General features: G+C 34.6%; 2 protein-coding genes and 1 long non-coding RNA gene across 4 annotated transcripts in view; 2 read left to right on the top strand and 1 right to left on the bottom strand.

Annotated features, from left to right (window-relative positions):
- The window catches only part of LOC133532041 (uncharacterized), a 331,954-nt gene that overhangs the window by 180,323 nt on the left and 133,488 nt on the right, over window positions 1-18,143 (top strand). The window lies entirely within an intron of this gene.
- Window positions 584-4,873, bottom strand: LOC133532095 (uncharacterized). Its single transcript, XM_061870590.1, has 2 exons — window positions 4,728-4,873; window positions 584-1,070 (listed from the first exon to the last, which is right to left on the bottom strand). Exons 1-2 carry the CDS (start codon window positions 4,857-4,859, stop codon window positions 636-638), a joined length of 567 nt encoding a protein of 188 aa, XP_061726574.1. The 5' UTR covers window positions 4,860-4,873; the 3' UTR covers window positions 584-635.
- Window positions 8,164-10,193, top strand: LOC133532182 (uncharacterized). Its single transcript, XM_061870729.1, has 2 exons — window positions 8,164-8,261; window positions 9,700-10,193. Exons 1-2 carry the CDS (start codon window positions 8,217-8,219, stop codon window positions 10,150-10,152), a joined length of 498 nt encoding a protein of 165 aa, XP_061726713.1. The 5' UTR covers window positions 8,164-8,216; the 3' UTR covers window positions 10,153-10,193.

Genomic DNA, 18,143 nt, shown 5'->3' with positions numbered 1-18,143 from the left:
GATTTCAAAGTATCTTGAAATTTTAATATTCATAATGTGGTTTAAGCTACTAAAGCATGATAAGCACAGAATAGGCCCGTAATATTTGACCCTTAACTATTTTTATTTTTAGAATTTATAGCCTGGGGTGTGCAAACATACAACTATATTAGGTACCAACTTTGTTACTTATAAATATATATATCATCGTATCGTTAGTGCGGCATTAAAATGTGCTTTATATTGATATCCAATTTAAAAAATATATCATTTTCAAATATAAAAATCAAATAGGTACTTGCTTTTGGGGGCAAAAAACCTGCAGTAAAAAATAGAATGACCCTAATCTCCTAAGGTTATTCTTTCTAAATTTATATCAATTTCATTAAGCTCGCCAAATGTTCGTTCTGGACATATCATAACTACTTATATTGAGAGAAATTAATCTTACCTAATTACCTAATTTAGTTTTATTTCTTGCAATACCAGTAGTTCATGACGTCAGGTTCGCACTTGTAAATTCGTACGTAAGTATGACAGGGAGGCAACTCTGACGTGGTTCGCCGTAGGCCCTTAGGCTCCTTATAAGAAAATAAAAACTACATTAATGACCTTAACATGTATTTAAATAGCAGGTTCCATTAACACTGACATCATTAAACAAGCAGCTCAAGCAGGGTGCGTACGGTGGCCAGAACCAGCTGCAGCAGGCCAGGCAGCAGACCACCGCCGATGCCCACCAACACGTCGTCGGCGACGTTCGTGATGGCTGACACCAGCGTCGTGAGCAGACCCTGGAGGCTGACAACGCCTGATGGAGGAGTACTTGGACTTGCCCCAGCAGCATATTCAGGTAAACTCCTCAAGAAGTTAACTATAGCGAGCGCTTGAGAATACAATTTTAACAGACTCGTCTCCAACGCTGATAAATCGACAGGGATTAGACAGCTGATGGATGGAGGTAAAGTATCGAAGATGGAGAGTAGGGAAAGGAGGAGGTTATATACGTTGTTTAGGAGGGGCAGGAGGATGTTTACTAACGGGTATACTGCTGGAAGTTGGGCTGATGCTGTGACGGCGGAAACGGGGGCCTGGAAAAGAAATATAACTGTCAATAAAGACCCAGATATGCCTTTTGTCAGTAATGTTGTTAATTACCTAGCATAGTCTTAAACTTAACTAGATCATCATCAGTCATGCTAGAAAGGTCTAGGTCCGGGCTTAGGCTCTAACACTTCGTTTTCTATGACGGGTGATCTAAAGAAACCTGAAGTGTTATACGCCCCGGCCGGAATCTAACCGTTCTAGCGTGAGTGAGTGAGTCATCCTTTATTCATAGAAACCACAGACCTGATTTTTGTATCAGGGTATCTATCTTACCTAATGAAAGAGAAGTATACACCGTGTTTTTTTTATTTCCGTTAATTTCAAGGGGTAATTAAAAGACATCGGTATTCTAATTAACTCCATTTCGGAGATAATTAATTATTTATTTTTATCTTATAAGGCCCTTACGGGCATGTACACTTGCCTTAGGGCCTGTTTACGAATTGATTAGTGTTTAGTACGAGTTTATACATTTGCTACTACACGTACGTACTATCTCGGACGATACATGTTCGAAATGACATTGATATGTCACAGTTTTCAATTGTTTGGTTGGATTAAATGTAATGCCCGTGTTGCAACAATGCTATATGCGACATTAAAATACTTTTTACAAAAAAAAAAGTTTTTGAAAATTAACTATGCCATTTAGTTTCCTTAAGCATACTTACCAATACCCTAAAATTAACGGTATTAAAAAAACACGGTTTATTTGTGCAAATCAAACCAACGCCACGGATTGCCGCGGCATTATGCTGAGTGGGGATGGGGATCCTATTTTAGCGTCAAAATGTTTTTTTTTCTGTCTACATGCCTTCTTTTTTACTATGTTCTGGCGTTAAATAAATGTACTTTCTTTCTTTCTTTCGTTCAAATAAATGATCTGACATTCATTTTCAGGTAAATACCGTTTTAGTAAACAAAAATTTGGCAGTAAAGTTTACTTTAGTGAAAGATATAATAAGTATTGTCTGTAGAAAAGTTTGATATCCCTCAGGCCTTTGACGATCCTTCCTTGTTACGATTATTTCCGCATTATAACTTTTTTTTCTTTCTTTTACCGACGGGGTTTAATGATTGTACCCAGGAGTGCAGGTTTCCGTATATCAAACCTAGCCTTCATTAGATATTGCTACAAAAGTAGTTATCTCAGTTTTTCATTATCTCACTACCAAAATTAGATTAATTAAACACTCTGTATTTAGGTTCCAATAATCTCAACCTTCTATCAAGTGTCATTAGTTGAGTAAAAATATTATTTATGTCATTTAATGAAATATACGCGGTTGTGCGCAAATAGACTTTTTTTGTACAAAAAACTGTGAGTTTTCCGTTTCAAGTCATTTTGTGTATCTACATTACATTACGTAAAATTCCTTACCTTATTTGTTATTTCTAAAGATATATTTTCCGCAAAACCAATATTGGCCCAAAAATTAATTTGTAAGTAAAGAGACAATATCATGGGTCTAAGAAGAAGATTTGCGTAAAATCCTGAAAGTTAGCCATCTTAACTTCCGCGATAGAATTGTTTCCAAGTTCTTTCAAAGAAAATTAACATAACAAAACTTTGCAAGATTTGTTAACTTTTGTTTTTATGTTTAGTTTTTATATTAATTTATTTTTAGAACATGCGATGAGGTTTTAGAAGAAAGATTTTGACAATACTTTTTCAGTTTTTAATTTGATGCAATTCCATTTATCCTAAGACTCAAGTAGCTCAGCTAATCAAACATAAACATATGAATTGTACGAGTATTATTATTTAATATTTAATACTTAATTATTTTTTTGTTAAACACGCCAGCATCACTAGCATTTTTAGCACGTTTGTACTAGGTGACTGTCGGAATTGTTTGAGGTTATTACATGGTTATTATCTTATTTATGTTGTCTATGGTAGAGCTTCCACAAATCTAGTGTTCTATGTTTAAATTTGAATTAGGAGTTGTTGTCTATGAAGTTCTAGAATTCTAGAGTTACTCTGCGAATAAAATGCTTATACGGTGAATACGTGTTTTTATTCGGCATAATTTTCAATGGAAATGGGGCATATTTTTATCTACAACAGATGGTGTAGCCAATGATGTGTTTTATATAGGGGAAGGCCGGGTAATCACGAACGCTAGGTTATCGCGAACGCAGCTGTATCACTATGTTAAAAAGAGATAACATGATTTCACTCGTCGCCATATTAGAAATAACCCCATTACTACTGCCAAGCGACTAGCGGAGCGTTACGGGTGCACACAGGATTCAAGATAAAATTAAATTCAAATATTTGGTTACTTTCGTCGCAATTTTCTCATAAATTAATCATACACATTGTAACTTTTAAAGTAATAATAGTTCTTACACGACATTTATTTGCATAAATAATTAGTAGTTGAGGATTCAATTACAAGAATTATATTTTACTACATACGGCTGGGTCAAACACAAACTAAAATGATGTATATATTTTTTTCGTTTTATTACCTTGGTGGGTGTTGGCGAACGAATTGAGTGTGTCAGTTACGAACGTCCGGCATTGTCCCATATAGAACTAAAATTTACTCTTTAACTTGTTAAGTTAGTATGCTTTGTGAAAATAAAGAATGTTTAGCTATTTGTTTATAATTAAAATTAAAAGTGATTCTCTATTTGACTTTAATTCGCCATAAAAAAAATCTCCATTATACGTTTATTTAAAATAGACCCATAAAAAAGTGTACAGTCGACCAATCGTCTTCACTTGGCTAACATTGTAAAGTTTTCTGGGCAATATGTACGTTTTTAAAATTTAAGCTTAATCCTGACTAATTTGTCGTGCATGATCTCATTTTTAGACTAGTCTGGGTCAATTCTGAACGATCTTAATTGTCGTGATTGCCCGACCAGTGTTGGGTAAACACGAACAAAAGGTTTTGTTTTTGTTATAAAAGTTGATTAAATAAAGATAAATTCATACTGTTGATTGTAGTAGTTTAAAGTATGATAATTTCCCCATTCAGAAGAAATTATTTTGTTGTTGATTTATTTAAAAACTCTTAGGTGTTCGTAATTATCCCGCCTTCCCCTAATTACCAACTTATTATTTTTTTATTTAAGTTTTTATTTTATTTTATATTATGTCAGATAAACAAATAAAACGAAACCGAGACGAATGATCACATTTAAAGAATAAAATGTCATATAAACTTTTCTGGATTTCGTCTAGTGTCAGAGTTAATACCAATTAAAACAAAACTTCTTATTCTCAGTGGAAAACACCTTTTTGATGGCGATGATGCCATGATGGGCGAAGTCTAAATATCTTTATTGATAGCTGTCAAAAAGTGACAAATAACCTTATTTGCCTTAACTAGGTTTTACAAAAAAAAATCGTAAACATTCATTTTCCGTGCCAGTTTTACCATAACTTTCACTTTTTATGTACAAATACATTAAAAAACTTGAAAAAAAAAAAGTTTTTTTTTTAATCAAATTACATGTTTTCTTTTTTTTGGCCTCAGAAGTGCGTGGATAAAATCTTTCGGGTTCCTCGTGTTACACCGTGTATAATCTTATTATTGTTGTCAAAAATTTTGTTTATATTTCAATGAAATCAAATGTACCTATATTTATTTTCTTTTTTTAACTGACTGACTTTTCCCACTCACCGTTGCTAAACAAACAGCTAGTACACAAAACGCAAGCGAAACTTTTGACGCCATTATAGTAATATAAATATATTTACCGAATAACGTCACGCCTATATGTTTTCCGTATTTATATAATAAAAATAAGCACATGCAAGTTTTATATGACCGATTTCAAAATTGGTCTAATCAATAGTGTTTATTAATACTTATGTAAAATTTGATAACGTTTAGTGTGATAGTAATAGCAGTTGCGGGGTTCATTACCTCATTTTGTGAAATAGATATGTTGAAAATGTGTCAAAAATTATTTTTTCGGTGTGTAAAAAAACAAAAATATGTGTGATAAGCTTGTGCCGACCAAGCATATTTGGTTATCGTTTTTTTTTTTTATAAATATGTCATTGCGTTATTTTATAAAATTAATCCTAGATTACATTTTGTAATGTTTGCGTGCTCCCAACTACCGAACTTTGACACCCACCCGCTATCTTCAGTTACCCGTGAACAAAATGCATGTAACTGCGTCGAACTATCGGGAAATCGAAAACAAGACAAAAGGTAATCACGGTGCATATCCCGGTCGTATTAAGTCAAGTACTTAAAACCATGAATCATGAATGAATGAATGAATATTTATTGCATGTACATAAATTGTTAAAGGTGGTACATTTTAGAAGGTATACATGTGACGCCCTGCAAGGGCATAGCAATTTAAGCCTTAAATTTAGATAACTTAAATCTACTTATCTTAAACTAGGTACATTTTAATCATTTACTATAATGAATGATTTGTATTGTCCTAATCATAGTCTTCGCTAAAAAATTCATCTAAGTTGTAGAAACTAGCCAGAAATATTTTTAATTTATCATTAAACAACTTAGGTTTATTTAGGTCTTTCAGGGAATTCGGAAGTTGATTATAAATTTTTATGGTCATGTAATGAGGGCCGGACGTAACAAGCTTTAAAAACATAATCATTAAACACTGTTAAAATAAATCCTGTCTAATTATGTGCAATAGTTCATCAGGGTAAACATAACAATTATATTTTACTAGCAGTTTTCTTCTCCTCACGTTCAAGGATCGACGACTTGCCGTAATTTTTGATTTAAATGACGGCTTTGTCATATGTAATAAAAATGGTCAAATATAATTACAGTCTAAAAATCAGAAATAATAATTAAACGAATTGGAAATTAATTAGAAAATAACAAATAATTAAGACCAGTACTACTCTAACAAAAACTAAATTTAAAAACTGATAGTAGATTTAATTATAATAAACACTATTTAATTTTTTTTTTTTATTATAATTTAACAACAGTTTTTTTTTCTGCCATAAAACTTATTTTATGGTACAGGAGGTATACGAGCAGATGAATCACCGAATGGTAAGCGATTACCGTCGCCCATGGATACCTGCAACACCAGAGGGGACCTTGGAAGACTAAAATTACATTATTATTTATTATTCGTTGCGGAATTTAGAAGTTGTTTTAGTATTAATGTAGAATAAGTAGGTGACGATGCTTGTGCGGATTACATTTGTGTTTTGATGAAGAATGTGGCTTATTATGCTGTCTGTTGACATTAAATATTTTTTTTGATTTGAATTACATTAAGTATTAAATATGATCGTCAACAAAAATTGTAGATTCACATAAATGACAACAGTTGTGACGGCAATTTATACAAGGTTGCTGATCTGGTTACATAACTTTAGGTCAATGTCATGTTGTACGTGTGTTTTTGCAACGCATTTATAATTAATTGAGATCTTAGTCATATCACATTTTTATTGTCATATTGGCAACATTGTAGTGCAATGGACTTTACTTAGACGTGATTTAAGGAAGACTTGATAGCACACATAGATATGAACTAAATATTAGAGTGTCTTGAAAAAAGGAATAATTTGGGTGAAAAATCTATTTTAAGAGCCGTTTTATTTGTAGTCAGTCAATTCAAAGAGAATAACTATTTATTTATTTATTTATTTATTATATTTTAGAAACATACAGTCGTTTACAAACAGTACATATACAAAATTGCTTAAGTTTAGACCTAGAGTTTCATTTTTTACATAAATTCAGTCTGTTTTTCTTTTTTTTTTTTTTTATGATTACAATTTTAAATGTTACATGTTACAACAAATTACTATTCGTTGATGATTAATCATTTTTTGTTGATCATTATTTGTGTTACAGTAATATCTCTTGGGCTACCTACTCCGCAACTTTTGTATTTTAGTTTTAATAGTTTTCATCTTTTGTGCTAATACTTTTCACATTAAAAAATAATTATGTTCAATTCTTCTAATGACGTCTTAGTGTATGTTTTTTAGTAGTATTTTTCTTTAACAACTAACTCGGAGTTAACTACTAACTCGGAAAACTACACAAATAATACATATATTTATAAAAAATAATTACAGATATCCATAACGTATATATTTTCGTAGCCAACATTGCATATCACGTGTGTAATAAAAAAAATAAACCTGATATTAATAGAATATATTTAAAACAGAGCTTTATTGCTTATTTTAATTTGGTTTGGTACCACCATAAAAATAAGATTTAAAAGTTGAATAATGTCTTTGGTAGCTAATATTCAAATGTTAAGTTTTGTGATTTTGATTGTTTTTGGATATACGCATGTGTTTTTGCAACGCATTGCATATATAGATGCGATAAATGCACTAACATATTTAAAATGTAAATATGTGACAGGTATAGTCAATACACCTTCCTATTAGTCAAATCAGTTTCTTTTTTCTAACTGTCAAAATGATTAGCCACTATGGAATTTATATTATGGAGTGTGGAATTAAGAGGAGTGGCATCTCTTATAGTAGAACTGTTGCAAAAGTGTCCAGCTGTCAGCTATAAATAATAGTTCCAAATCTCTCCAGAGTAGCGCTAGAGTAGCTAGGAACCTAGGCGTTATTGGCGTTGTGATTTGCGCTGTCTATGATTTGATTTTTTTGTTCAAGTACTCTAGGTATTGTAGCGCCACCTATTTAACGTTAATTGATGACACTTTTTGGTACATGGAGATTTCGTTCCTTATCTCCACCTTCCGGAATTTATATGAAAAAAAGTGACGTCACGGTCAAGTCACCTATTTTTTTGAGTTCTATCCGATTTATATAAAACTTGTGTCAAAAAAATAACCGCTGTCTACGGTTTTCTAATAATTATCTGGTGTTTTCGTACATGGTGTTAAATAATGTATTATTAAATACAGACAACACATCCCTATTTGCCATATTTTGTATATCCAAATCCTTAATATGTACAAGGGAAATTCAATCCATATTTGGAAACCATCTGATAACCAAAGAATCCATTGTGTACTATTTTATTTACCTATTATATAAATTATCAGTCATGTCCTATAACAGTTACTAAAGTTATTTAGTAACTATTTCGTACTTGCGATAACTACTGTTTATATATACTAACACATTATATATATTTTTAATTCCTTGTCAAGATATCAAAATGAATTGGAAATATTTTTTTGCGGCGCTCGCTATAATAGCAGTGGTTAGTGTGTTTCTTATCATTATTTATCTTTTTGTTATAATTTCACTTATTATATACTAACCGATATAAGATATGTAAGTTGAAAGATAACTTATCTGGAAATTTTAATCACGTTAAACACTAACTTGGAATAAATTTTAATGAAATTCTAGCTGCTCTTTTTCATTACCATTAATGTCAAAAAGAAGTACCTGATAAGGGCACCATGTATTGCAACCCTATGAGGTACAGAGCAAGACCCAAAGAATCTGGAACTTCCTGGATTCCACGGGCATTAGTAATGAACGTTAAAGGGCCGTCACAATAGATCACCGCTTGATTGACGTGGCACTCAAAGGCCCGCAAGTCCCGGAAACACCCCGACAATAATACTCTTTTTCATTAACAACCCAATAACTAGCTAAAACAAAAGCTTGATAATTACGACGTTTCGAACGCGACATTTAGTGTATGTATGTTTTTACGGTTTTAATAAACAAGTTTTTTTTTGTGATTAAGATATTGTTCCGACTTATTATGATTTTGGGATGTATGGTAAGGGCATTTGTTCGTGTGATGAGCATGGATATTTGTTCCTGAGTCATGGGTATTTTATATGTATTTAAGTATTTATAAATATTTATATATTATATATATCGTTGTCTAAGTACCCTCAACACAAGCCTTATTGAGCTTACTGTGGGACTTAGTCAATTTGTGTAATAATGTCCTTATTATGACGAAATATTTATTTACTTATTATGACGACAAAACCAAATAGTGTGAAAGATTAACAATTTTTTCTTTTTTTTTAATCTAGAACGTTGGAGAGAAAAATATGAACGTTAGAATTTTATGATCACTTACTCGTACCTTAATGGCTATTGCGTTGTCTTATCTACAGCTTCTTTTTATTTCTTTTAGTATTTTCTTTTTACTTTCGTTTATAAAATGGCCACAACTGGATAAAAGTAGCTGACCTTAATTGGGGCCTGTTTACACATTGATTAGGGTTTATTGCGAGTTCATTTATTTGCCACTCAACTAGCAAATGAGCGTTTCTTTTTTATAGCCACTTTTGTGTTATTTCTAGCCAGGATCGCGAGCCCTTTTCATCCTTTAAGGAGAAAAAAAAGTGTTCCAAATTTTCCATACATTTTTCAAATTTTCCCACACAATAGGTAGAAACTATGGGACATTTTTTATACCATTACGATCGAAAGATCTCGTGATTCTGAGTAAAAAAAAATACAATTTATGAAAAAATACAAAATTAATTAATGTGGCATATTTTACGAAACTCGCCAAAAACACTAATCAATGTGAAGACAGACCCTAATATGAAGATCAGCCCTATTGACAACCCTAATGACCTTTTAAGAAATATCGGAAGATATTCCACATTAATAATATAGAAATCAATAAAATAAATGATTCCTATAATTTCCTTTATTTTCAGATCCCATCCGGCGAGGCTATGATCCCGGCGTACTCAGTCTCAGCTCTCCGCCTAGCATTTGACGAGATCGCCACAGTCCTGCCCATCGCCAACCAACTCGCCTGCCTCCTCATCCCATTCCTCATCAATCTAATCAACAACTTGAACAACTTATCGAACATCGTTCAGAACTTAACTCCTGCGATTCTCCCGTATTTTGGTTGTACTTTACCGCTTTTATACGCAACTTTGACTGATTTAGCTTCAGTTTTGTTCTTGTATATCAGCGTGCTGATATCGTTATTTAGATCTAATGTTTTAGCTGCGCCTGGCTTGCTTATTGGTCTGGTTTCTCAAGTATTGAACCTGGTGATTGGGTTATTGACAGGATTGACAGACAGCACAGGTCTTTTGGGAAGTTTGATTAAATTAATCACTAATATTTTGGTGGAATTGGAAAAGCTGCTGCTCTGAACGATGGATAAATTATTAAAATAAATGCGTATTTAAATGTTTTCTTCTTTCTTGTTTATTTCCCAAGATGACATTTTTGTTACAAATAAATATTATAGGACATTATTACGCAAATTGACTAAGTCCCACAGTAAGCTCAATAAGGCTTGTGTGTACCTACTTAGACAACGATATATACATATAAATACTTAAATATACAGAAAACACCCACGACTCAGGAACAAATGTTGAACTCATCACACCTTCCAACCCAGAGGGTAAACTAAGGCATTGTTGGGATTAGTCCGGTTTCCTCGCGATGTTTTCTTTCACCGAAAAGCGACTGGCAAATATCAAATGATATTTCGTACATAAGTTCCGAAAAACTCCTTGGTACGAGCCGTGGTTTGAACCCGCGACCTCCGGATTGCAAGTCACACGCTCTCATCGCTAGGCCACCAGCGCTTCCTCCAGTTTTTAAATTAAAAGCTTTTATTTAACTTGCAATGTATGTATCGTATGTATGTCTGTTCGGGTGGAATCTTGCAACTCAATTTTGAAGCAGATATCTTCAGCCGATTGAGCTAAAATTTTGTATACACGTTTAGTTTGGATGACAATGCATGATAAATTATGTGACGTCATTCTAAATCCAACATGGCGGACCATTCAAGATGGCGGAATAGTTATTTTTAATGCACTTCTACAATATGGGTATCAAATGAAAGGGATTGTTGACAGTAACTCGAAAAAATATGTGACGTTATTCTAAATCCAATATGGCGGAACATCCAAGATGGCGGAATAGTTATTTTTAATGCACTTCTACAATATGGGTATCAAATGAAAGGGATTGTTGAGAGTAACTCAAAATAACTAAAAAGTAAAAAATAAAATAAAAGTAATATTTTTTTTTAACAAAAGCTTTTATTTAAATGCTCTAAAAAGAAGAAACTAAAATTATCCTTTAAAATTTTAATCATCAACTTATAACCTCATTATACACAATTTATGTGTTCATAAAAGCTTGTCGCGAGGTTTAAGTACCTATAAGTATTAAATTAAATTAAAATGTTTGAAAATTTAAATTTAGCAGATCAAGTTACTTAATTAAAGAGGTAATAGTTTGTTTATACAATTAAATCGCGCGACAAGCTTTTATGAACATATAAATTGTGTATAATGAGGTCATAAGTTGATGATTAAAATTTTAAAGGAAATTTTTTGACATACACTCCATAGAAAAAAATCACGACACACCACATTAGTCTAAAATAAAATTATAATAAATTTAGCACAAAAGCTAGAAGTATGAAAATTATTTCCAAAAAAGAGCAATATGAAGCTTGAGGGAACTCAGCAATTACTTTCTTTATTATTAAAACACGCAAAAATCAAAATTCAAAAACATAAGAACACGAACTTACTGGACCTTAAATGGAAGCCATAACTTGCAATATCATTGAATGGAACTTTTACTCAGTGATAAAGAAAAATGTTTTCACTTCTATGTGAAGGGAAAATCAACTCAGTGACAAACATATAAGGATCAATTTACAAGAATCTTGTAACTTGGATTTTTCTTTTCCTGCTTCGTTTAAATATATGAGTCATATATGAATAAGGCGCTAACAAATTAGCTACCAATATTTTTACAGCTAATAATACTCGGCTCCTGGGGTTTCATGATGTTTTTGGAGAAAATTGGAAAACAAATTTCCTACGTAAAACATCCTGATAAAGAGATAATTTAATGAGACATCATTAAGCAAATTCTGTTTGGAACCTTTTTGATCTAACTCTGAACTGGGTGACGTTGGTAAATCAAACAAAACTTTGTGAGATCACAAGTAATATATATATATCTGCCATCTTGTGACCTGTACCCCTAGTGTAAATAAATTCGATTTCGAAACGTGACGTACGCGTTTGCGTTAAGTCTCATTTTGTATGGGTTTTTGAACAGCGCGCCAAGCGGGACGTTTTGGAAAGTCAAAAATCTCATACAAAATGACACTTAACGCAAACGCGTACGTCACGTTTCGCTGTCGAAAATATTTACACTAGGGGTACTGAATAGGAAACATAAACTGTACATTACGCCAACATACTTCACGCCAAAGCGAAAGCTGCCCTCTACAGTTCACGTACTTCTTCTTGTAGGTACATTACAGGTTCTGCCATCTTGTGGGCTACACTGTAAGCTTAAACTTGACCTTTTTTTTTATACTACGTCGGTGGCAAACAAGCATACGGCCTGTCTGATGGTAAGCAGTATCCGTAGCCTATGTACGCCTGCAACTCCAGAGGAGTTACATGCGCGTTGCCGACCCTAACCCCCTCCCACCCTCGTTGAGCTCTGGCAACCTTACTCACCGGCAGGAACACAACACTATGAGTAGGGTCTAGTGTTATTTGGCTGCGATTTTCTGTAAGGTGGAGGTACTTCCCCAGTTGGGCTCTGCTCTAGATCTGGAATGACATCCGCTGTGCTGTGCCCTACCACACAGAGCGAGATGACATTCACAATGCCCATACCTCTCTTGTGGACGTAGTTTAAGGACATAATACCCGGGTCCTTTACACTTCGCGCCAATAGACAGAGGGCTCCTGTACTGACCCCTATATGTAGTTCATGCACGTTCTACGCCCTATAGTTCGTGTCATTTACGAAGACGCGCAGATTTGTCAAATCTAACCTTTAATAATATGAAAATACTAGACAAGGCACGCGTCTTCGTAACTGGCACGATCTATGCCTGTCATTATATTATGTTTGATGTCGGCTTATAATACAGAATATTTACTATATTATGTATGTGTACTGAGCAACTTTTACTATAGAACAAACCCCGAAATCGCGCAAAGTAAAAGTTGCTCAGTATGACCTATATATTCACCTCGTAAATGATTGACTAAATAAACACCCCCATAATAGAGATAAATATCTTCTACCATAACCCATGAAAGTACGAAACACTCGGTGGGCTAGTTCAATTCGCACTTGACCACTTTTACTAACATTGACCTAACTTCGTATTTCAATTTATTTTACCAGAAACTCTCAATAACTTTGTCTTTCAAATTGTTAGAGATTCCTTCGTTCCTCGTTTAACTTCGTTACATCTCTTTTAAAAGTAATTATTCTACTTTCATGCTAAAAGGGGAAGTTATAGTCGAAGAGCTTGCAAAAGGTATGCCATCAAAAACATAACTTGTGAAAAAAACCAAGTCTCGCAACTCAGTTCGTCTACCGTAAAAATTGTGAGATACCAAGTCGGTTAATTTATTAAATCTCTCCTTAGGCACCTTAAGCGACCTTCTGTCTCAAGTTATTACGTAATTAGCTAACCTAACAACATCTTATTATTTATGCAGTTGGTGTATCTAAAAAACTGGACCGAAATTGCAAAATATTTGAATTTTTTCTTGATCTATACCGTGTTTATATTGAATTCCGTTAAATATAAAAAGTTATTTAATGTTTTATTGTTGTTGTAACACGGGCATTATATTTAAATCAACAAAACAAATGAAAACTGTGACATATCAATGTAATTTTGAACATTAATCGACCGAGATAGTATTTACGTTTAGTAGCAAATGTACACACTCGTATTAAACACTAATTAATATGTAAGCAGGCTTATCTCCGAAATGGAGTTAATTAGAATACCGGTGTCTTTGAGAAAATTACTTAATTTAAGCTCAGGAATGCACCCTTGAAATTAACGGAAATAAAGAAACACGGTATATACACTAAACACTAATTGTATTCTAAATTTGAAGCTTCTATGCCTGCTAGAAGTGCCTTAGAGTCTTGATGATCGGTTAGGCAGTGAGTGACAAAATTAAACAAAAAACTTTGACTAGTTATAAATGTTATAATCCTTAAACTACTGGTTCAAATTGATTTAAATTGAATGTAATTTGAAAAATACTTTCTTTATACATTGCCTGCTTGGTTACTGAAAATTCAGGCTTCTAGTTTTATCCGCAACGAAGTTATAGGGGGGTCGAAAATGGCTTGAACTGCTTCGAGAAAAAGGTGGTACGGCCGTGCCGCTTTTTTGCTCGACTTGGCGGGGGCACTGCCGTGCCCCCAGGTACAATTACTATTAGCATATCAATCGTATTCCGAAACTTTATAATAAACAATTTGTTGTTGTAATCGATCTGCCGTATTATTTATACGGCACATCGTTCTATGCCTAAGCAAATCTTAGGCATGTGAAACACGAACCTACGGAGCCTTACTTGTAGTAAAATAAAGCTAGTCACATAGCCGTAATTTTTAACATGCAAAATTTTGAACAGAATATACTTTCAGAGTAAAACGTTAAAACCCGCGCGATCGCCATATGTTCAGTCACAAGCTTCGAGCGATATGCCTATTTTTTTATTCCTTTTATATTCCTGTAGGGCTAAGATGGTCGGCTCTTTATCATTTGTCACCATACCTGTCACGTTCTAACAAGAATGTAAGTGCGAAAGTGACGGGCATAGTGGCAGGTGATAAAAATGGAACCATGCTGCCACCACAGGTAGCATCTTTCTATCACTCTTCATAATAGGCAGTTTCTTTACCTGAGCGAATAACTCGGGAACGCGAAGCGGCGCGGCGCGGGTGAATTCAATTATTTGATACCTATGGAAGTGTCCTATGTGGGCGATCTCCGAATGCCGTTGGGCCGCCGCGCTGGGCCGCGACGCGTCGCATTCGCGAGTCATCGCCCACGTAAGTCGCGCTGTTAGTGCGACAGTGATAGTTGCGTTTCGTTGGCTACGGAGCGTTAACGATATGCATACCGATATATTATATTAGTAAAAAAAATATTTATTGACAATAACAATATACATAATGGATATATACAGATGATTACTGTAACTAGCTTATATCTAAAATAGGCCCTTGAGGCATTGTACCAAGGATGCTGGCGGCATTTCCTCGTTGTATCGCAATACTGATACGTTGTGCGAGGAAGCCGCCAGCTCTTCGGTCACCAGTTACGTCAACCAGACGTTTCGCGATTTCTCCAAAAAACTTGTGCGCGCTGGGACCCCATGGACCTAGAGTTTCAACGCCAACATTAGTTACATTAGTTACATTACCGATACGATTACATAACGACATGTAAGATCCGCTCGCGTAGCCAACCGCCCCTTCTTGAAATCGCTCAGAGGGCCTACAAATGACGAAAATTGAAATATCGTTACCTTTTTTTTTATACTACGTCGGTGGCAAACAAGCATACGGCCCGCCTGATGGTAAGCGGTCTCCGTAGCCTATGTACGCCTGCAACTCCAGAGGAGTTACATGCGCGTTGCCGACCCTAACACTCCCTCCCCTCTTTGAGCTCTGGCAACCTTACTCACCGGCAGGAACACAACACTATGAGTAGGGTCTAGTGTTATTTGGCTGCGGTTTTCTGTAAGGCGGAGGTACCTACTTCCCCAGTTGGGCTCTGCTCTAGATCTGGAATGACATCCGCTGTGCTGTGCCCTACCACACAAAGCGAGATGACATTCACAATGCCCATACCTCTCTAGTGGACGTAGTTTAAGGACGTACCCGGGTCCAAAACCGGGATCCGGGTCCGGGGGTCTGCCTCTCTATCACTCTTGCATATTTGCGTGATATAAATATAAATAACCGATTTTCGTGTTTCGCGGTAGGCCTCAGGCTTTCATGATAAATAGCTGTCAGACTGATCTAGTAAGATAAATACCAGCGAACTAGCGAATACTATAGTTTGTTTTTTTAGCTTTTAAAAAAAAGGATCTTAACGTGACTTTTTATTTAAAATTATTAAAAGACGATTATTAAAAATTAGTATATATCACTTAAGAAAAGCAAATTAGTGTAAATAATCGTATATGATTTATAATTGTTATAATTATTATTGATATAATTGTTATTTTTCACACGTGTTTTTTTATTAAAAATACACGTCAAAGTCGCGTACCTACTTTCTAATGCTAAAAAAAAAACAAATTATATGAGAGGTTTCGTTGCTAACAAAATTTTCTTTTCTTTTCCGACATTAGCTCTTAGTCAATAATAAAATACTGAAAAGATTTATCTTCCATAGAATTTATGCTTTAATATTTTTAGATTTGATTAATTAAAGCGCTTATTATTATTAAAATACCCTTCATAGTTCCTCTAAAACTGGTACACTTACATTCTGTCAAATATCTAATTTAAATATCATTTTAAATGAACTTTTTAGCGCATATACAAATCAACCTCAAAAATTAGAATATTGTATTAGAGCATTGTGCCAACGAGAATTTTCAAAAATTTTGCTAATGTCTTCAATCAAAAACGTCACTAACACACTGACAAATCTGTAAGCACACACACACACACACACACACACACACACGTTCTGTAAGCATTACGAACTACATTGACTGAATGAACTCGTGTAACTACTCACTGAATGACGTTCATTCAACGAACACGACCAACTTACAAATGCGTCTAAATCACGCCCCTTTTATAATCGCGACTTTATCTTAAACATATAAGGTTTAAAATGGAACTATAGTTGTTTTATAGTTACTGAAGAATATTCGAGGCTTTTGGGGCTGATTTGGAGCAAGAAATAGTGGGCTAGATTTAGAACAGCACTGTGATAATCTGATGATATTAAGTAGAGCGAGGGAGAAAGAAGCTATTTTCTAGTTTGGTCTTTCTATATTTGAGACTCAGATTACTTACTAGATGGATCATATTAACTCATTTATTTACATAAAATACAATATACGAGTATACAAGAATATTGCAGTGACTAAGTGACTAACCTAAACTAATAACTAGTTTAGCGGTTATATTAATTTATAATGTTAATGTTACCTTGAATTACATAATACAATGACCTGTGATCAATAACAGTATGTAATAACCGTTCGGAAGTTTCAGTTTGAATAACGTACGCAAAATACGTATGCAAAAGCGGCTATAATTTATTAATATTTATTATACCTTCTAGGTAGTTGATGGAGGGTAGATTTAGTTTTTTCGGCCAACAAACTGTACTGTAGTTTGGCAGATTAGTAGTTTAAGGCCTTTTGTAATCTTCTTTTGATGCAAATAAAAAATACCCTCGTGCGGCAAGATGCATCGAAGTGGACGCTCTCCGACAAGCGCGCGAGCGGCGGCCGTTTTTAATATAGAAAGATTGCCTTCTCGCCGTCATTTAAAATATTGCATTACCACCCGAGAGGTTAAAGGTGACATTCGAAAGTCATCTGCAGCTGCATTACTTCTGTAGCGGCATTATTGCTGCCGCCGCTGTAGCCGTCAACATCCTTGATAAAATAAATGACGAGGTGAATGTCATAATTGCGTCAGGCAGATAACAGGAAGCCTGCATTAAATTGTAGGGGGCAGCACAGGACACGTCAGATTAATAGCGCGAGCTGTAAATGTAAATGTGAAGTTTATGCTTCCAATGTAGCCCACAAGATGGCATAACCTACTATGCACAAGAAAACGCACGAGAACGGTAGATGGCAGCACTTGCTTTATGAAGTATCAATATACAGGTTTATTTTTCTGATTCAGGCCATAAAATGCCAGACCCTCCAACGCGCACGGTCCCTATAAGTAATGCAGCTGTAGTTGACATTTAGCCCCTTAGGGCCTACGCTAGCTGACGCGGGTGCACGGAGCGAACGAGCGGGTTAACGAAAAATAGTATGAGCAACGCTAACTGAAGCGGACGCGTGCGGTGGATTTCACCTACAAATAGCACCCGCGTGCGTGCGCACGCGGCGGGCCTCCGCATCAGCTAGCGTAGGCCCTTATTGCATGTAATATAAAAATATTTGTTGAAATTTAAACTTTAATAGCTGCCAATAGAGTTGAATATCATATCCGCCATATATGGCTTCGTATTCGGTAAGGGGTTAGGTTAGGTTAGGTTCCTTTTTTGGGACAAGTTTTGATTTCGTATTTATTTCGTCAAATAGGTCTACAATCCATCCAAATCTTATCCAAATAT

This window comes from Cydia pomonella, chromosome 26, assembly GCF_033807575.1.
Source record: "Cydia pomonella isolate Wapato2018A chromosome 26, ilCydPomo1, whole genome shotgun sequence".
Lineage (NCBI taxonomy): Eukaryota > Metazoa > Arthropoda > Insecta > Lepidoptera > Tortricidae > Cydia > Cydia pomonella.
The sequence above is the reverse complement of the archived record's forward strand: the minus strand, read 5'-3'. Positions and strand labels throughout refer to the sequence as shown.